Source organism: Vulpes lagopus, chromosome 12 (genome assembly GCF_018345385.1).
Source record: "Vulpes lagopus strain Blue_001 chromosome 12, ASM1834538v1, whole genome shotgun sequence".
NCBI classification, from domain to species: domain Eukaryota; kingdom Metazoa; phylum Chordata; class Mammalia; order Carnivora; family Canidae; genus Vulpes; species Vulpes lagopus.
In genome coordinates this window covers 18,169,672-18,189,954 of record NC_054835.1, presented here as the reverse complement: position 1 = coordinate 18,189,954, position 20,283 = coordinate 18,169,672, and the positions used below count along the sequence as shown (strand labels likewise).

General features: G+C 53.6%; 1 protein-coding gene across 26 annotated transcripts in view; it reads right to left on the bottom strand.

Moving 5' to 3' along the window:
- The window catches only part of MYO18A (myosin XVIIIA), a 96,765-nt gene that overhangs the window by 42,520 nt on the left and 33,962 nt on the right, over positions 1-20,283 (bottom strand). For 13 of the 26 annotated variants that reach the window (XM_041725050.1, XM_041725069.1, XM_041725049.1 and 10 more), the window contains 10 exons: positions 11,746-11,805; positions 8,694-9,365; positions 6,747-6,824; positions 5,312-5,347; positions 3,076-3,163; positions 2,767-2,873; positions 2,481-2,657; positions 1,919-2,132; positions 1,570-1,712; positions 882-982 (listed from right to left, as the gene is read on the bottom strand). In XM_041725050.1, coding sequence (XP_041580984.1) covers positions 882-982; positions 1,570-1,712; positions 1,919-2,132; positions 2,481-2,657; positions 2,767-2,873; positions 3,076-3,163; positions 5,312-5,347; positions 6,747-6,824; positions 8,694-9,365; positions 11,746-11,805 — 1,676 coding nt within the window. Of the gene's footprint in view, positions 1-881; positions 983-1,569; positions 1,713-1,918; positions 2,133-2,480; positions 2,658-2,766; positions 2,874-3,075; positions 3,164-5,311; positions 5,348-6,746; positions 6,825-8,693; positions 9,366-11,745; positions 11,806-14,227; positions 14,358-20,014; positions 20,049-20,283 lie in introns of those variants that run through there. The other 13 variants (XM_041725061.1, XM_041725062.1, XM_041725071.1 and 10 more) reach the window with 7 other exon arrangements.

The window sequence follows — 20,283 nt, the reverse complement described above, 5'->3', positions numbered from 1 at the left end:
TAATTGGCCTGGATGCCTGATCAGAGCACTAGCCTCCCTAGGACAGGTCACCAGAGATGCTCTGGTGAGAGTGTCCAGTCAGACCCTTGAAAGAGAGCAAGGAATCTGCTTGTGGAGTGAGTCCAGACAGGACAGACATGCTCTCAGTTACAAGAAGAGCTAAGGAGGATAATGTCCTGGGGCTGCTACTCAGCCTTATCATTTAACAAAGACAGGAAGTCAAGATGCCTGGATGGCTCAGTGGTTGAGTGTTTGCCTTTGGCTCAGGGCGTGGTCTTGGAGCACAGGATCAAGTCTTGCATCTGGCTCCCTGCAGGGAGCCTGCTTCTCCCTCTACCTATGTCTCTACCTCTCTTTCCATGTCTCTCATGAATAAATAAACAAAATCTTAAAACAACAACAACAAAGACAGCAAGACTAAAGGTCTAAAGGGAAGAACCTGGCAGATGAGCCAACATGGGGACTGTGGGGGGTAGCCCAGCTTAGAGGGCACTTCAAAAAGGCCCAGGCATTCAGCTCCAGTGTGGACTCAAACAACAGCTCTGCCCCACACTAGCCGTGTGACTCCAGGCAAGCCCCTGACCACCTGCATCTTGGTGTGCTTTCCTCTGCAGCCCTGGTTTCAGGGGTAGCAGAGGTCCTGGTGAGGCCCTGGGAACATAGAAGGGCCAATTTTGCCTCTCATACATAGCCAGATCTCCATGCCCAGAGCTCGGGAGCTGCTGTGGGGTAGAGCCTATGGCTCATTCAGCAAACTGGTTTGTTACCTCCGAGCCTCAAAGGTAGCAAGCACACAATATAAACAACCAGGTGACAAGACCAGGAGCTATCAGTGAGCTGGAGTCCAGAGCAGCGTTCCCATTTCCTTTGTCCCATCTCACCTGAGCGTGCCATCCGCACAGGCCAGCAGGTAGTAGAAGACATTGAACGTGGCCTCACTGGCTGGGCGTCGAGCCACGCGCAGCTTCTCCAGAAGCATTGTCTGTGGCACAGCATGGAGGGTATGGGCAAAGAGGGCGATGCCGAGTCAAGCTTCCCCCATCCCGTACCAGGAAGAACCCGGCCCAGGGGAAAAGCGGCTACAGCTTGCTCTCAACCAGAGGCCAGATGACCCCAGGGTCAGACCTGGGGCAGATATAGGAGCCAGGGGAAGACAGCCCAGCTCCTGGAGGGGTCCTCCTGCCCTTTGCCTGGGCCCCCAGGCAGAGTCTTCATAGGGAGCCAGGCACCCGGTGGTGAGATGTTTCATTTAGCATGGACGGAGATCAGCGTCAGCTGGACCTTACTGTATTGACAAGCCAGTCTCACCTGGGTGAAACGAGCCTGAGAGAAGCCCCCAGACACAGGGCCAGGGCCCCAGGAGTAGGGCGCAGCCAACCCCAGGAAAGGAGGCAAGGGGGTGGTGGTGGAGCAGAATGGTGAAGGCTTGAAGAGGAGCAAACCAGCCCTGCTGGAGCCAGGGTCCATTCTGTTGGGGTAGGATCCCAGGAAAACGAGGCGCAGGAGAGAGCTGAGTGCCAGGGCGTGGAACCAGGCAGCCAGTCTCTAACCACCCTGCATGTCCCTCACCTGGATGGAGGCTGAGGCCACCTGGCCCGCTTGGTCAAAGTCCAGGGAGATGATCTGGGAGAAGCGGGTGGCATTGCCGTTCATGATGGTGGGGCTGTTCCCAAAGGCTTCCAGAAGGCTGTACAGAGCCTGCCACTTCTCAACTGCAGGAGACAGCCCAGAGCCATGAGGAAAGCCTCCAGAGGCCCAGCCCAGGCCTACTCCCCCGGCACACAGAGGCTCTGAGTTACTCAGACCCAGGGGTAGAGGGGTTTTGAGGGCACAGAGAAGGCAGGGAGAAAAAAAGATGACACCTACAGGGCACTTCCGTTCCCGCCCCCTCTCAGTTTTTCCAGGTGTCCTGTCTCACCAGAAAACACCTTGTTCCCACTGGTGCCTGCAATGGTAGCCAGGTACTGCACCAGATGCTGGCAGCTGGTGGTCTTGCCACTGCCGCTGCTGCCCAGGAGGATGACAGACTGGTCCTGGCGGCTCATCAGCATTGCCCTGTATGCGGTCTGGGCCACGGCATAGATGTGGGGTGCCATGTCCTCCCGCCGACACCCCTTAAACATGTGCATCACCTTGGGTGGGAGGGGGATGGAGGGAAGAAGAAGGCTCCTAGCTGGTCCCACTCAGACACCCCTTGCTCCACCTTTCTGGGCCTTTCACTGCAGGTGGGGAGCAAGGGATTTTGAGGCTAAGGCCATGTGTTGGAATGCAGATTCTAGCCCAATCCTGGTTTCTGTTAGAGTTTAGGGGGAGGGCCTATGTCCCCACCCCCTGAAGCAACTCCTCTTCCCAAGTTCAACTTTGAGAGTGGACCAGAACCCAGTGGGATGCCAAGGGAAAGGGGCAGAGCCAGGGAAGATGGGGTAGGTAGTACATGGGTGGGTCCCTGAGGCAGCATGGTAGCCTAGGGGTCACCATACCTTCTCAGAGTACACAGCGGGGGCCCCACGGGGGCTGAGGACGAGCAGGCTGGGGCCAGCGTACGTGTGTAGCAGGCTAGCACCATAGCGCTGGCGCAGTGTGTGAAGGACACTGGACTCGTTGAGGTATACCAGCGAAGCCAGATCTTCTAGACGGTCGCAGGAGGGAGCATTAGCCTGTGTGATAGGACAGGTGGGCAGGCACTGAAGAAGCAGAACCTGTCTGTATTGCCAATCGACAGGCCTGCCCTGCCCAGCCCACTTCCTGTGCCCTCCACCTGCAAACCTTCTCCACATCATCCTCATCCACATCCAAGATGGCGCCATCATGGTCTAGCTTCACACGCACCTTCCCTTCTGGCAAGCTGAGCTCCTCGGATTTGAGCTGACTGCCTACAGAGCGGGGACAGACAGTCAGACACAGGCCTGGGAAGCCTCTGCTACTGTCTTTGGGCCCTCTGTGGTCTTGTCTCCTCCCCACTATATCACTAGCCTCTCCTCACTCGCCACCCAGGCTTACCAGACCCAGAAGGCACACTCAGCCCCGAAACCTGAGAGGCCCAGGCATCTCTCCCCTGGGCCTCCCCAGACTCACCCAGTGAGAAGCCATCCTTATGGACCAGCCACACCTTCTCTGTCTCATACCAGGCCTCCTCAGCTGCAATCTGTTCTTCTGTCTTCACCTATCAGAGGGAGGGGGGAATAAATAGTCAGACCTTGCTCTAGAAAACAGAGTCAGGACAGCAGGAGAGAGGAGAAATGTGAGGGGAAGTGCTTCCAGGTGAGCCACTTGGGAAGGGGACAGTTGGATAGCAGATACAGAACAGGGGATGTCGGAGGTTCAGAGGAAGAAGGTGGGGAAGCCGGGGAATGGTGGTGGTCCTGAGGAGCCCTGAGAACAAGGACACAGAGTTAGGGACCATGCTAACCTTGAATGTCAGGAAGGACAGGGACACTCAGAACTCGAGTCCAGAAGAGAGTAGACCACAGGAAAACAAACCTGGTTCTACCTTCGGCCACCCTCTTCCCCACCTCCCTATGAAGCCTGTAGGATCAGTGTCCTGAGCCCGTACAACTCTGCCTGGGCCACTGTCCACTGCTACTGTGACCTCTCATGCCCAGCTTCTTCCCTCAGCCAACTAACAACAGGCCCTCCTTCACCAAGCTGGGAAAGGGTACTTCCTCAAGACCTGAGAAGAGAAGTGTCTACTGAGAACTCTGTACTGCAAAGTGACATGTGGGTCCTGAGTCCAGCCTCAGCCTAGCCTTCCCTCCAGAGGATGCTCCACTGGATGCACAGGCCAGCCTTTCCACTCCTCCTTCATGCCTCCCCAGGACAGGCTAAGGCCATGCAAGAGCATGAAACAGCACAGACAGATATATAAGGAGGGGGCAGAGTGCTGTGTCAGACACAGGAGAAGACTACATGCCACATGGATAGACATTGGACTAACTGTGAGCTACAATCAGTCTCTGAGTCCTCTGCCCTCAGGAGACCTGAGGCAGAGGCGCAGATGCTGTTTTGTGATCTTGACCTCCTGGGTGAAGGATAGGAAAGGACAAGAAAACATAGTAAGTCTTTTCTTTGTCGCTGAAAGAAAAAGAAATCTGTGTTCTACTCCCAGGTTGGATTCCAGCTTCAGATAACTTCCTCTCCCTTGCAGACTGCCCTTCCCTGTTTGAGAGACAAGCATGGACTATACGTGGCCCCCAGGCTCTGGGAATCATGATCAGTGAAATCGCCCTTCAAACAGGAGGACCAGGGATCCCTGGGTGGCTCAGCGGTTTAGCGCCTGCGTTCGGCCCAGGGTGTGATCCTGGAGGCTCAGGACTCGAGTCCCACATTGGGCTCCCTGCATGGAGACTGCTTCTCCTGCCTGTCTCTCTCTGTCTCTCATGAATAAATAAATAAAATCTTAAAAACAAAAAGCCCAGGAAGACCACTATTGGGCTGGCAACATTTTAAATTGTTAAATGACATTTAAAAAAAAAAAAAGACTAATTCTTTATTATTTGAAGAAATCTAACTTCGTAAAAAAAAAAATCACAATGTTTTATTTTTTTTTTCCCAAATCACATGATACAGGTGAAAACCTCTGTCTCAAATGGTTATGTTTTATGGGTCAGGTGTTTGGAACCTGACAAACAAGGAGACATCAAAGGGTCATAGAACTAATCCTTCCCATACTGGCCAGCAGGTGGAGCCAGAGAATGTCAAATCTTGAAGTTTGGGCCTGAGGGTGGGGAGGTAGGAGGGGCTCAGCCTTTCAGCTTTCTCTACCCAGAGTGAGCAGAATTGAAACACCTAGAAACCATAACTCTAGCCAGGCCCTTGGGCTCCAGTGGTTAAAAATCATGTGCCATGGGACACTTGGGTGGCTCAGTGGCTGAGCAGCTGCCTTCGGTTCAGTGATCCTGAGGTCCTTGGATGAGTCCCACATAGGGCTCCCTGCAGGGAGCCTGCTTCTCCCTTTGCCTATGTCTCTGCCTCTCAATCTGTGTCTGTCATGAATAAATAAATACTAAAACAAAAACAAAAACAAAAACCAACCACACACACCAAAAAAAACATGTGCCACAAGGCCAAACTTGAGTGGTGACACCCAGTCTAGACAGTCCCTAAGGGCCTGACACAGAACTGCCATATCTCAAACTTCCAGCACTGCCTCCCCCAAAGATCCCCCCAGACACCGGGTGGAGCCAGAAGGGGGAAACGGCCTTACACTCCAGCACGAGGCCCGAGCACAGACGCCAGCCCAGGTATAGGCCAGGCGTGGAGGGTAGTCACCAGAGGAAGCGGAGGGCTCCAGAGGGGGACAGGAGAACCCTACCTGGCTGTGGGCAGGAGAGGTGGCCTCAGGATCCAGCTGCCAGCAGCAAACAAAGGAGAGAGAGAGAGAGAGAAAAAAAAAGAGAGAGAGAGAGAGAGAGGTGAAGACAAGCAGACCATTGGCATGTCCCCTTCAGCAAGCACTCTGGGCCAAGTGGGTGGGTGGGCACTCTGGCTGCCTGAGGTGCAGGCTGGAGGTTAGCAGGACGCAGTGCCAGGATGGGAAGCCGGCCTGGGCAGGTGGACCATGCCCAATCGAGGAGAGGCAAGAGTAGGAAGGAGAGGCCCAGCTTGGCAAAGAGACGCCTGTCTCTGCTAAGTCATGCACTATGGCCTGGGCAGGAGTATGCTACTCTGCCTCTGGCCACAGTCTCTGCTGGATGGGATATCCAGTGCACTTTGTTTTTGTTTTTTTTTAATGTTTATTTATTTATGATAGTCACAGAGAGAGAGAGAGAGAGAGAGGCAGAGACAGAAGCAGGCTCCATGCACCGGGAGCCCGACGTGGGATTCGATCCCGGGTCTCCAGGATCACGCCCTGGGCCAAAGGCAGGCGCTAAACCGCTGCGCCACCCAGGGATCCCCCTCCAGTGCACTTTGAATTAGGCTCCTCTTCTGTGTGCTTGCCAGGGCAGGCTACCACAGCACACCCAGGGCCTGGGCCCCTTGGGTGGCTCTGGCCTTAAATCTAGGCACTGGTCAGCCTCAGTCCCCTGCAGCTAGCAGACCCCAGAACAGGGCTGTCCCTGGCCTCCAAATACACATAAAGGTACAGGGCCCAGGACCAACCATCCTTCAGAGCCATCATCCCCCCTGTGCAGAACAAGACCACCAGCAGCTCCAAGGCCAAGACCCTTTCCTCACCCCTTACTCCCACCACACTCCTGTACCACTGACAGACAAGCATGCCACCCCATGGCAAGTGGAGGTACCACTGTACCAGGTCCAGCTGCCACCTGCCCACAAACTGAGGGGCTGCGGGCAGACCCTGTGGCCAGACCTGACCTGTCTGATGATTTGAAGACCTTTCTGAAGAGAAAGTGGAGTTGGCCTTGGACCTTGCCTCTAAGGAATAAGCAAGGAGTTAACAAGCCCCAGCTGGATCAAGAAAGCCAATACGTCAAAAAAGGGGAGAGTTAACTCCTTGCCTCACCACCCATCAGGCCCTGGCACCAAGACCTGTCCTCCGGGGCAAGAGAAAGGGGCTAGATCCTCAGCCAAGAGGGGTCCCCTTCCACAGGCACAGGGCTCTGGGTCCCCTAGAAGAACAGCCCTCACTGCTCAAGCCCTCGGCAGAGCCCTCAGGCCACCAGGGAGCCATCCTTCCATAGTCAGGTGCTGCTCCCACTGCCCCCCCGATACCCACAATCTGGCCAATAGCCTCGGGAAAGAGGAGCACCAGAGCCTGGGGAACCATACACGAGAGGTGGCATTACAGAAGCTGTGAAGATCCTCTCGAGCCGCTGCTGGGCCTCCTCTGCGGGGGTCAGCCGGACCTCAGGAATGGCTCCTGCCTAGAGGTTAAACCACTATTAGTCCTGGCCTGGGGCAGGAGGGGTGAGGTGGGGCACAGCATGCCAAGCTTCTAGCCTAGGAAGCCGCTGGGACCTCATGGACAAGTGGAGTAGGCTCAGGGAGGCAAGCCAGGCATGAACTTTAGTTTTTAAGCTATGATGAGAAAAAAAGAACAGGTGCCTGGAAAATCTGGGGTTCTTCCTTCTCATAGTCCTAACCACTTCGGCACCAGGGTGGCCCTATTCCCCCATCCCCCCTAGCCCCTACCCCAGGCCCAGGTGACAGGTGGGTGAACCTCAGGTCAGGGCACATCTCAGCCCCCCATTCTACCCTACTGAGAGGGACAGGCAGCCAGAGGGAGGGCAGCTAGGTCTGGGAACAGGCACATGACACTCTTTGGCTACTTAGAGGGTTCTACTCAGGGGCTGACAGTTCCCCTCACAGCCTGCCCATCAGGCCAAAATGCCCCTGCCAACTCCTGTGTGCCAGGAGGCGATTTCCCTGATTCAGAGCAGGCCAGCAGGGCCAGGAAGGCTGCAGCCATTATTTTCTCTAAGTTCTGTAAAACTCAAGAAGAATGATGTAGGTAATAAGGCAGGTTCTGGGACCCTAGGAATCCCAGGAGGTAGCAGGCAGGGAGGGCCTGTAGGCTGTGCTCTACCCCCACCCCTTCCACCCTGCCCTTCCAGCCAGAAGAGCATGCAACAGCCTGGGAGAAGCAGTGGTGAAATTTGACTCCTCCCCTCCCATACTTTATGAGGTCTCAGAAGGCTCCACAAAATGGGGAAGTTTGAAGAGCACTGACCCTGACCAAAGGATCAGCCATATAGGCACCACCTTCCAACGTTCTCCCCTCTACCTCTCAGCTTCCTGTCCCACCTAGACGGTACTTTGTGAACAGATGGGGCCCCAGATCCAAAGGGGGCCCGCTATGCCCATTTGCCAGCCAGGCATAGGGCTCCTCAAATCCTGCTGCCAGAGGGAACTGCTGGCCAGGCTTGAAGAAGATAGTGATGGCAATGATGGCATTAAAACCACTGTTATTAGCATCACTATCCATGCTACCATTCGTGGAGCACCCACTATGTCAGGGACTGGGCTCAGAATGTTCGTTATCTGTACCATTCCTCATCTTCACAGCAACCCTTCAAAGCTCGGATTATCCCTCATTTGTAATTCCAAAATCCAAAAGTTCCCCAAAACAAAAGATGTTTTTCTTAAGTATTTTATTGGTAAAACTTGTTTGTAGACTATCCCCTTGCTCCACCTATAGTGTGAGTGATCATAGATTTTGCTGTGAAAGTATTTATGTTTGGTTACAGGTTGCTGCTCATTATGTATGACATTCTAAAATACAAAAATTACTACCTTCCCAAACACTTCTGGTCCCAAGGGCTTCAGAGAAGGGATTGGAGACCTGTCCCATCCCCCACTTGGCAGATGAAGGCTCAGTGATGGGACCTTGCTGAGATCCCACACAGGGTGAGCAGCTGGGGAGGTAAACAAAGGTCACTGGACCCCAGAAATTCTTTTTCTATCCTAGCACTGATCTGCTAAGACTCTGAACCTCTACTTGGGATCTGGAGTCTCCAACCAACACCATGCAGCCTGGGAACAGACCCCATTCCCACGCAAGAGTGTCGAGTAACAGCAGCATGCTGGTTAGCGGTGCCCATCTCAGAGCAGAGGCCACCATGGGCTCTGGCACTCAGTTGAGGAAAGTCATGCAGCCCTGCCATTGGCACCTGGCCAGGCCTAGCTTCTCGGACATGCGGCCGTGTTGACGGAGCAGGGGGAAGCTGGCTGCGAGGGTGCCTGGCCCTCAGACAAGGGCGAGGGTGGGGGTTATTAGTGACACACTTGGGTACCTCCTGCTGCACGTCAGAGGCTGGTGACTTGGGCTGCTGTAATCCAGTGAGGTTCGACTTCAGGCCAGCAGAACCTGGGGCTGCCAGCTCTTTCGGTGGGGCCGGGAAACACTGCTTCTCTGGGGTTTCAGGCTTGGCTGGGGAGCCTGGCTTCCCTGAGGGGCCTGGCTCCTGGCTGGAGGGCTTCTCTCCCTTCCCAGGAGACTGCCTGCCACGGGCCTTGTGGTCCTTGCCCCTGCCCCGAGACATCAGGCTCCGCAGTCCCACAGAGAGCTCATCTTTGGCTGCCTCCTTCTTTGATTCAGGCTTAGGTGGAGCAGGGGGAGGTGGAGGAGGTGGTGGCTTGGGTCCAGGCACTGCCTTTTCTCCCCTCTTGCCTCTAGCTGGGTGCTCAGGGGATCTGACCCCTCTGCTTGAAGGCTCCTTGGCACTCCCAGGCTCCTCGCCAGGCAGTACCTTGCTCACCACCTTCCTAACTGCATTTGCCACTCTCTTCCGGGACAGGCCTTGGGCCTCCTCACTTGGGCTTTCTGCTGAGGCAGCCCCTGGGCCATTCATGGCGAGTGTGGGTGCAGGGCTCTTGGCTCTCTGGGAGGTCTCTGAGGGTACAGGGCTGGTGGGAGGCTGAGGACTCCTAGATGGGCCACTGCTGTCCTTTGAGCTGCCCTCTGGCTGCAGTCACACAAACACAGGTAGACATTAGCATCAGCCCTTGCATCCCTGCCCCACCCTGTGCAGAGGAAGTGAGAGGTGTGACCTCACACCTAGCCCTGGAACAGATCTCCTATATTCATCCATAGCTCAAAGAGGCTACACTAGGAAGCCCTTGGTCCATCTTCCAGATAGGATGATTGCCAACTAAAAGTTTGGCTTCTCTATCCCACAAAGCACAAGCAGGTACTGCTGTCACCCTCTCTCTATCCCCAGCCTTAGCACAAAGCTGTGAGGTACCAGCACATGGAGGTCCATGAGGTGGCCCCGAGTTACTGGTCTATGTCAGGGCAGCAACCATCCCTATCCAGGTAAGCCTACTCCCTCGGAGCCCAAACACAGCAGCTATGGAGCATGGAGAGGCCAAGCAGCCAATTCCTGCCATTGATCCTAGGCCTAATTCTGGTGTGTCCTGCCTTTGTGGCCCTGGTCTATCATTGTGCTTTCTGGGCAGCCAGACCCAAAACCTATCCATCCCAGTAAAAATAGTGGTCAGGGAACAACTTTCTGGCCCCAAGATGTGCCAATGTTTGTCCCTCCTGCTCCTCTGGTTTGTGGCCACTATCTCCCTATCACCTGCACTCCTAGGGGCTACAGAGACCCGGTGCTGGCCTAGGAAGCTTCAACCTCAACCTGCTTTCTGTCAGCCTCTTTGCAGTTTTTCTTCAGCAAACCTCTCAAGTGTATGTGTACAGAGTAATAGAATGAAAAGGAGGCAGCTGGGGCCCACAGAGGGTTAAGCACTAAGGTGACCACAGATCCACTCTGCCCTAGAGCTGGGGCCCTGGCTCAGCCAGCCTCCCAGCCTCTGGGTGCCTAGCTGGAAAATGCTGGCACACTTTGCCTGACATACTCACACTTCCCCCAACACTAGTGGGAACTGTCTGTGGTCCCAAGGGACAGTCACTTGGGCAAGCCAGGCTGGCTAATAGCAGGGCAGAATTTCCTGCAAAGCCAGCCACATTGCCCAGATAAGCAAGGTCAACCTCGGGACTCCTTGCTGGTCAGGCAATGCCCTGCCACTAATAGACCATGCTTGAGTCCCTGGTCCCCAAAACAACAGCATTAGTTCCAGGGTATACCTGGGCACCAGGACCTGGAAGTCTGGCTTTCATCTCTGCTTGGATGCAGGAAGACACTCAGAGTGGACAGACTTCTGGCTGCCACATGGAGAGATTGCCCCACATCCTGAGCAGAGCTGAGCCAAGTCACCTCAGCTGTTGGGGTGGGGAGAGGAGGACCTAAAGGTGCCTCTTCCTCTACCTCTTGGACCAAGAGTGCTCCATGGCATGCCAGGGCACTGTGGAGCTGGCTAGGGCCTCCTCCCCCTCCCCCTTCGGGCTTTCCTCCCATCCCCCCTGGCTGAAGATGGTAGCAATGAGGACAGTAACCTTTGACAGTCACACAGTGTTTACTGTGTGCCAGGAAGTCTTCCAAGCACTTCACCTGTGATTTTTCACAAACTATCTGGATACTCTGAGGACCCTCCCTCCACAGATATCTTAAACACACATCTTTGAAATCACAAACTAGCCTTGTAGGATTAACTACAGATCAGGTGGGAGCCACAATGTCTGGATGATCAAACCTCCATCTAAGGAAGTAGGGGAGTGGGGACAGGCACCATCTGGGATAGTGAAGCACGGATCTGCTTTGAGACCCAGCTCTGCCCCCAGAGCCCCTGGCACTCCCACCCCCTGCACTAATAGCAGTCCTCTACTAAACTACACATCTTCAGACCTGCTATTCTGGAACTGTCTCCCCTATCTTGCCTCAAAAGAGTCCAGCCTTACTCAGTGTCCCTATCTCAAGGCAGAATGACCTGGGGGAGAGGCTGGGGTCATCGGGCAGCTGGAGCCTGCCTCTGGGTCACCCACACCAAGCAGCTGACAGGGTCTTGGGAAGACAGAACAGCTGCAGTGAAATCCATCCCTGTGCTGGTCTTGTGCCACCCAGAGGGGAATGAGGAGTCCCAACAGCTGAGCTCTCCTTTGGTGCTCCCCAACCTAAGAGTTTGCCCACCTAGGCCTCTCTAGCACCTAAGAGTTCAGGAAGCAAGAACTAAAGGTAAGAACTAAAGAGAGGGGTTGGAGGAGGTCTCCAAAGCACCTTGGCTTTCCCATCTCCTCCATGCACCCCAAGTTGGCATCATACATGCTGCATTTTCTACCTCATTAATGGCATTCCCTCTGGCCACCCCAGACAGGAAGGGGCACCCCACCATGCCTGCTGCTCCATGGAACTGCCTTATGAACTAGACTAGTGCTGGCAGGCACACCCACCCAGGCACACGTACATGTGCACACATACACACGCACACAGGGCTCGGAGAAGCACTTACAGCCCCTTCCTCCTTGCCAGGAGGGCCAGGCTTCAGCAGAGTTTTGTCTTCCTCTTTAACCTGAGGGAGTAGACAAGGAAGTCAAATGGCAGGTCAGGGCAGAAACTCTGCATCAAAGGCACAGGAGGAAAACATCCAATGGGCCCTTCCCTCCCCAGAAGGCAGAGTTCCCGTGTGTTCAGGAATACCAGTGGTGAAGGACATGGGCAACTTATCCTGTGCCAGAGTCAAAACCATCCAGTGAATGAGTAGTCTCCACGGAGCGGGGAAACCAAGTACCCTTGCCGCCAGTCCCCATCACGTGTCCCACTGGGGCTGTTTAAGAGTATGCCATCATGGCCTTGGTTACAGGGTGGACAGAAAGATCCAGATAACTCAACTCCTGCTGAACTCCATGAGTCATTCCCAGCTCAGAGAAGAAGCATCTGAACAAGAGCCCCCTGACCCAATGAGTGTGGAGGAAGGCTTGACCCGGGTGTGGGGGCCCTGCCTGCTAGGCCAACGGAGGCTGAACAGGCGACCTCTAGCAGGCTGGCTCCAACTTACTTCTAGGCCCCTGTGACATCCCCCAGCCCACAGCCTGAATGCTTTCTCAGCCAGACAGCTGAGCAACGTCTGGAAGCAGGAAACGGGGCAGAGGTAGGAGAGGCCAGATGTTTTGCCAACCTCAGACCCACCAAACGGCTAACCATGCAGCTGAGGAAGGAACCCTAAGGTTATAGGGGCACAGTGTAGAGGAAGGAAAGATGCCTGAGCTCTAGCTGTTCTGGCCAGGGGGTTGCACTCAGCCTATGAGCTAGCTGGCCTATCAGAGGGGAGTTGCAGAGTCAGGAAAACAGCAGCCACCAGACTGTATCTGGAAAAAGAACAGACCATGTGGATGATGCTCTGAAGGTTCCTTCAGTTCTGAGACTGGCTCAGAACAGACCCAAAGGGGCCACGCCTGAATCCAAATGAGTCCTCTGCCCACCCCTCACTGGCATCTCTCCCTCCAAAAGCTCAGACAGTCTTAGTGGATTTTTCTCCTCTTTGCCCTGTCACTTAGGACTATGGGAAAAAGGCAGGTCTGTGAGCACCCCTACTCAGCTTCAGCATGCCCTCCCCAACCCCACCCCCAGACACAGTGGAGTAGTTGCACGGGAAGGTTTTCTTGATTCCTAATGGAAAAGATCCTTAGAAATTCGTCCAGGATCATGTTAATTACCCACCTCAGGGTGGGGGTGGGGACTCTCTATTTGTACCCAGAGTCCTTGGCTACTTTTGATCTCTAATTAGCAGCACCTAGGGCACTGACCAGCATGATGGCCGCTGAAGTTTTAAAGTTGCACCTTGTCTAGAGAGCTATTTTCAATGGGCCGAAGCTTCAAAGTTAGTTCACACTGTTACAGACAGAGGGAAATGGCAATTATTCATCAGAGTGGGCTCTACTACTTTAGAAACTGGGATTGGAGCAATTAAAAGGAAAGGAGGGGCTGGTAGAGAGGGAACGAGGACAAGTGGCAGAGTCTGGGTCTGTGCCTACTGCCCCCCACCAATGTCCAATAGTTGCACCCTCCCCACACGCCCAAGGATCACACCATGCATTAGCACCTGAGCACACAGGTCAGGGGAACATCAAGTGTTCACAAACCACACAGACTTGCTCATTACTGCACGCAGTGCTGTTAGCTCAGGCTCAGGGATGGCCCAGATTCCAAGTCCACTCCGTGTCCCTCACCAGCTCCAATTCTGTGCTCCCTCCAGGGATGTGAGCTTGGGACCCCAAGTGTCCTGCCCAAGTGGTGAAACACTGGGGATAACACTGACTGCCCCCCAAAATGCCTGGGACACTAGGCCCAGCTCTGAGCTCAGCTCTGGATTTAGCCTGAGGCTGACTCACTGCCACTCCTGCCCCCCTCCACACCCTCCCCCCACCCCAGCCAAAAGCTCTGTCTGTCATAGGTCATTGCCCAGCTGGGGACTATGCACAGCACAAAGGCACGCCCAGGTCTGCAGTCTGAATCACCCTCTGGAACCCAGGCAGCCAGCTAGCTGGCCTGGCTCCTGACTCTTGGCTCTTCTCCTTCTACCCACCACCATCCCCAGACACGGGGAGACCCAGTTCCAGAGACCTCAGAGCCAAAGCCATTCCCAGCGGCAACCGCCACAGCAGCCCAGGTTCCCAAGGGTGAGTCAGAGCAGCAGGGGGAAGGGAAGGGTGTGGAGGAGTTAACTTGGAGGGGCACCAGGGGGACAAAAGGCAGCTCAGCTTACCAGAAGTGGAGCTCAGAGGAGGAGCATGACTCAGCGCAGAAGCCCATCAGCCCACCGAGGAAGAAGAGTGAGTTCACCAGCCCCCCTGGTCATCCTCCCTGGCCCTCAGATCCACACACATGCGCCGTCTTTAGCTCCCAGAACCCCCTGGCCCACAAGCCAGACTCCTGCCTGCACAGACCATGCCAAGCACATCAGAAAAGCACAAGGATTTTGAGACCCAACTTTCCTTTTGCTCCCAGAAGGCGAACCTTGATGAAAAGGCCATTGCGCCGAAGGCAGCCTGCACTCTGGGTCAGAGAAGACACTGGGGTGGGCAGGGTCGCTCAGGGAATCGGAGTCTTCCTAAAGGTCACGACCTGCTGGGACAAACACTGTGGGCGACAGGTGACAGGAGGGAGGAACTGGGGAGGGAGGCAGATAGCAAAGCTCAAAAGGTCAGAGAAGGAGTAAGGAATAAAACATAGGAGGAAAGAGATGGCCAGGTGGGTTATAGAACATAGAACGTCCTGCCCTTGAAGCTGTGTGTCCTTGAATAAGCCACCTCACTTTTCTGGGCCTCCCTGTAGAATTAGGGGATGGATTAGTCTAGAAAATGGCTAAAGTCCTTTCCAGGTCTGCACCCTAGGGGTTTGGGTAGGAAGAGGCCCTCTAGCCCTCAACTGGGTGAACCAAAGTTATGGGCCTGTGAAGGCATTAACAAAGCTTCTCCAGGACTGTGGCGACATTGCCTTCTGCCTGCCACATGCCACTCCTGGCCAGGGGCAGGAGGGTGGGAAAATTGTAAAGCCACTCCAACTACGGGGGAGAAATTAGAACGGGTTCTCTTGAGAAGCAACAGGCCGAATCTGCCTCAACCCAGGGAAAGGCTTTGTGCAAAGAATCTGTTAAATCAGTGGAGTTTCAAAACTGGCCCGTCCTTCTTACTGCTTATCATGAATGACCAGTGAAAAATTAGAAATTGGGCAGCCCGGGTGGCTCAGTGGTTTAGCACTGCCTTCAGTCCAGGGCGTGATCCTGGAGACCCCAGATCTAGTCCCATGTCGGGCTCCCTGCATGGGGCCTGCTTCTCCTTCTGCCTGTGTCTCTGCCCCTCTCTCTCTCTCTCTCTCTCTCTCTCTGTGTGTGTGTGTGTGTTTCTCATGAATAAATAAATAAAATCTTTTAAAAAAAGAAAAATTAGAAAATTATTTTGTCTATTTTATTATTTGGGTCATATGCCAGATATAAATAATTTCACTCATTTGGTCTTAGATCTCCTGCTCAAGTTCCCTGGGAGCAGGGAGAGGTCCATTCATCTGAGGCCGTGAGGACACTTGGCCATTTGCACTTGGGCCTGTTCCTCTGCACCAGCTCCTCCTTAGGAACATCACTCTGAACACAAACGTGGGGTTCTCTCCAGAGGACATTATCTCTGTGGCTTTTGTGAGGAATTGCCTGGCTATTTCTGCTCTTGTCCTTATCACTGGCTTTTAAAGATTTTAAAGATTTGCTTAGGATGCAAAATAACCTAGCTTTAGCCGATGCAAAACAGGTAAGGAACTCAGCCCCAAAGATGGTAGTGACATCTTCACCACAGCCATTGCCAGAGCTGGGAATGACTTGCTTTGTGGAGCAAGGATACCAAGGCCTGTCTTCGCTGACCTGCTCTCTCTAGGGATTTCAGCCATTTCTGACAACATCATTAATTACTGTATATGGAACACCTGTAAAAGTATTTAACACATTTTTACTTATTTATTTTTAAAGATTTTTATTTATTTACTCATTAGAGACACACAGAGAGAGGCAGAGACATAAGCAGAGGGAGAAACAGGTTCCCTGTGGGGAGCCTGATGTGGGACTCAAACCCAGGACCCTGGAGTCACAACCTGAGCCAAAAGCAGATGCTCAACCACTGAGCCACTAAAGCGTCCCTAACACATATTTTTAAATCTGTCTTACAACAGCCTCAGGACACAGGAATTACTTTTATTCTCATCTTACTGATGAAGAAAAAGACTTGGAATGAGATTAGGTCACAAAGCTATTAAGTGGTGGACCTGGATTTGAACCCAGGTTGCTCTGACTGCAAAGCTCCCTTAGAGGCCCATCTTTTTTGCTAGTCACGTGTGGTCAGAGGGGCTAGGTCATCCTTAGTAGCCAACTCTGGCTAACATACTGTGTCACTGTCAATGTTTAGGAGGTCTGGAGAGGTCTGGATCAAGCTGAAGCATGGATTGACAGTGAGGTGTTTGTTCACTAGTGTTTACTAGTGACCCCACCACAATCCTGTCCCTCTGAAGCTCGAACTACCTCTCTGACCACCCTCCCTGGCACTTTTGGCGTCGTCTCCACCCCCCCTTTTTTTAAGATTTATTTATTTATTTTAGAGAGTGAGAGAGAGAGAGAGCATAAGGGGAGGGGCAGAGGGAGAGAGAAACTCAGGCAGACTCCATGCTGAGCCCTGGCATGGGGCTCAAACTCATGACCCTGAAATCAGGACCTGAGCCAAAATCAAGAGTCGGGACGCTTAATCGACTGTGCCACCCAGGTACCTCTCTGCCCTCTTCTTTGTGGGGGAAGGGAAGAGAAACTAATGTTCACTGAACCCTTACTATGAGCCAGTCACAGAGGCAGGCACTTTACACTGCTTCCTTATTTCATCCTCACAAAGCCCACTTTCTAGAGGGTATGGATCTCACTGAGGGCCCAGAGTTACTAAATGGCATACTGGGATTCACGAGCAAGCAGGATGTGAGCCGTTTGTGCATCCACAGCATTCCCTGGACTGTGGTTTCCTCATGCACAGGATGCTTTGTCACCCATCATACTGTGGGCCTTAATAAATAAACATTTACTGCATGACAGCACTGAAATGGGGGTTCTTTGGCAAACTCTTATTCCCATCTGGTCTCTTCTCTCAACTGTAAACTACAGAAAATAACACTTGCCAATCCTGATTCCCAGGGATGAGGGGGAAAAAAGGGGAGGTAATACTCGCTCTAAACTTAGCAACGATAAATAGATGGAACACTCAATGCTGTAGAGTGGAAAAGGAGGGCGGGACACTCTGAGATTGCTGAGTAGCTCTTAGGGAAGCAACAGTAGCCATAAAATGCATCATCTTCTGGCCCTAGCCCTTCCATCTTCAGAAACATATGAGCAATGGGCTGATTTAAAGAAAGGAAGAGAAAAAAAAAAGCCCACAAATCCATGCAGAGACTTTTAATGATGCACTCTATGCCCCAAACTGGAAACAACCCAAATGCCTAGCATTAGGGAAGTAGCTCAGCAGTTTAGTGCCGCCTTCAGCCCAGGGCAGGATCCTGGAGACCTGGGATCGAGTCCCACGTTGGGCTCCCTGCATGGAGCCTGCTTCTCCCTCTGCCTATGTCTCTACCTCTCTGTCTCTCTGTTTCTCATGAATAAATAAATAAAATCTTTAAAGAAAAAAAAAAGGGAAGGGGTAGGTAAACTATGGTACCTCGGTACATACAATGCACCATTATGTTGCCATTTAAACTAACAAATATGCAGGCAAAACTCCACCTAAAATAATATCCATCAAAGAAACCAAAACCTAAATAGTATGCAAACAGTGATCATCATAATCTTGTAAATTGTGTAAACTAGACACAATAGCGACATTTGGTATTTATTTTGTTATGTATTTGTTACTTACTGTTTATTTCTATTGTAAAGATAGCTAAATAGTCAATAAAAAAGAAAAAGCAGAGGAGATAATAGCTGCAAGCATTTGTTCTCAACAAGGAGAAATCCAAGAAATGTGCTGAGGGACCTTTTGATGCCCAGCCTGGGAAGGCTTCCAACACTCAGGGGACAGACCAGGCTGGGTTTTACCCACTGCATGGACCAGCAAGGACCAGCCACCCTTAACTTACCATCTTCCGTGCCCCTGCAAGAAGGAATGGGGGCACGAATGCCCCCAGGGCAAGCTTTCTACTCACTAGGCTCCCCGAAGGCACGGAATACCCAAACTGGGAAAAATGCCTCAAGGCTCAGGAATCCATGCAGATATCCACACACAGGGAGCCCCAAGGGCAGGGGGAAAAAAAGAGATCTTGCTGTCTGAATTAGGGAACTCACACCTGTTCCCTCTGCCAACACTCATGCACATTCAGAGGAGAGAGAGGCATGGCATCGTCCTCTCTCTCCTTTCCTGTTCTAAGGAGCAGAGAGTAGCTCCCAGGAGACCCTTTCCCTACCCCACTCCACCCCCGCCCCAGCACCTACTTGTCTAAGGAGGAGGGTGGGAAGAAGGAACTGCAATAGCAGTAATAACAGCTAACCCTTACTGAGCATGTCCTAATTGCCAGGCACCGTGCTGAATCCTCTGCACGCATGAGCTCATTTAATCCCCACATTTCTCTGAAGGAGATATTAGCATGATTCCCACTTTACAAATGAGCAAAAGGAAGCTCAGAAATGACCTGGCCGAGCCCTCAGCACAGCAAATCGCAAATTAGAACTCACACCCAGGTCTGTCCTCCAGCAAGAACCTTCCAGGCTCACTTTAAGGGATGGAAGCAAGCCCTGCCTCCACCTCCCCTGGTTCACCTCCACAGCTGAACTTGTATGATGTCATCCACCAGAATAACAGCTTGGGTAGAAACACAGGGGTTTCCAGAGATGACCTGCCCTTCCACCATGACCCGAATAAGCTTTGCACAGAGGTACTTGAAAGGAACAAGGCCTCTGCAGGGAGTGGCCTGAAGGCCATGCTGCCAGCCAGAGGAGGAGGGGAAGAGCTTGGCAGGGACACCCTGGCTCCTTTGGTCCAGCCTCCAGTGAGAGCCCTCCCCCACCGGGGGGGCGGAAGAGAAAGCGGCCGAGGGCCCACAGTCACTGCCGGCCAGCCCAGAGGAAGCAGGTGCACTGGAATGGCTTCCTGCTGCCACTGCGGTTGCAGACGGGCCTGGGGTTCCTCCTCCAATGGCTGGACCTGCTGGAGGCCTCCCTCCCCTGGGGACACTCGCTGCCCCACTGCGGGGCCCTTTGCCATCTGCCTTGCCATCATCACGCACACCCCCCCACCCCCCAAATCTGACCTAGTGCTGGTGGCCTGCGGGCTGGGGATCAGGCAGGGAGGAGGCTAGACCAGGAAGCAAGCACCTCTCACAGCGAGGAGATTCTCAGGCCCCACCCCTGGCTACCCACACACACCTCAGCATTGGCGCCAGTTCTGTGGCTGGGATGGGGCAGTCTTGGGGCCCAGGGAGATTCAAATGCTCACAAGCACGACTCAGGCTCTCAGTATACCTCCGTGCTGGGCCAGCCCACACGCTGCCAACTGCTGACATGATGAAAACCTGACCCTCAGTGGCCAGGAGGGGTTGACATGGGGGAGTAACGGAATGACTGGGAGGCAGCTATGTCTCTCCTCACTTGCTTTTTTAAGGAACTTACTTCTCTAGAGTAATCTCTGCTGAAAATGAGACCTACAGACAGTCAGGGTATCCCCAAGATGCCATCTGTGCTCCTTCCAAGTGTCTGAGCCACAGAAATGCAGGAGACCATGCTGAGTCCACTCCTGGCCACCCTGACAGCTATAGTGCCTTTTCTCATCTACCAGGAGGCAAAAGGGTGGAGGGCTACGCTGGTAATATGAGCCTTCCGAAGGTCCATGAGGTACTGGGCTTCCAGGCCTTGGAAGAAAAGAGTGTTCCAAGGAATGAGGGCCTCAGGCACCAATGGTCTGTGGGGAAGGCGTGTCACAGCCTGTGGGCAAGCTGATGCAGTCCCATGACACGGAGGTCTAGAAAATGGTGCCCCCTCCAAAACTCCCAAAGTCCTGAGTCAGGCCCAGGAGGTTTTGGGAGGTTGCCTGCACTGGATGATTCTCTCCCCACCAAGAAGCTCAGAGAGGGGCCCCAAGGCAGCGCCCCCTTCACCACCACCTCCTTCAGCCACATCTGGGGAAATAACAAAAAGGCCCCTCCTTTCATAAATGAGGAACCGGCATGAGGAGCCTGGGACATTTCCAGGGTGGGTGGGGGGTCACAGGGACACTCACCCGCATGGCCTGGCCTGGAGCAACCCAGAGCAAGGAGTCTCCTCTCCGATGCTGCTCCGTTAGTGGCTCAAAATAGCACTGGCTTCAGCCCCGCCCCTGGTCCCCTCCCTCTCCCCAGGCCCCTCCTGCTGGCAGCCTGAGCTGCCCAACCCTGGCCAGAGCCAGTCCCAGACAGTGAGTGGCCTCCAGGACTGCGGATACCAGGTATGCCGGGATGGAGAGGGTAACACAGCATGTGTAGAAGGGGAAGAGGAGGCACGGAGAGTGAG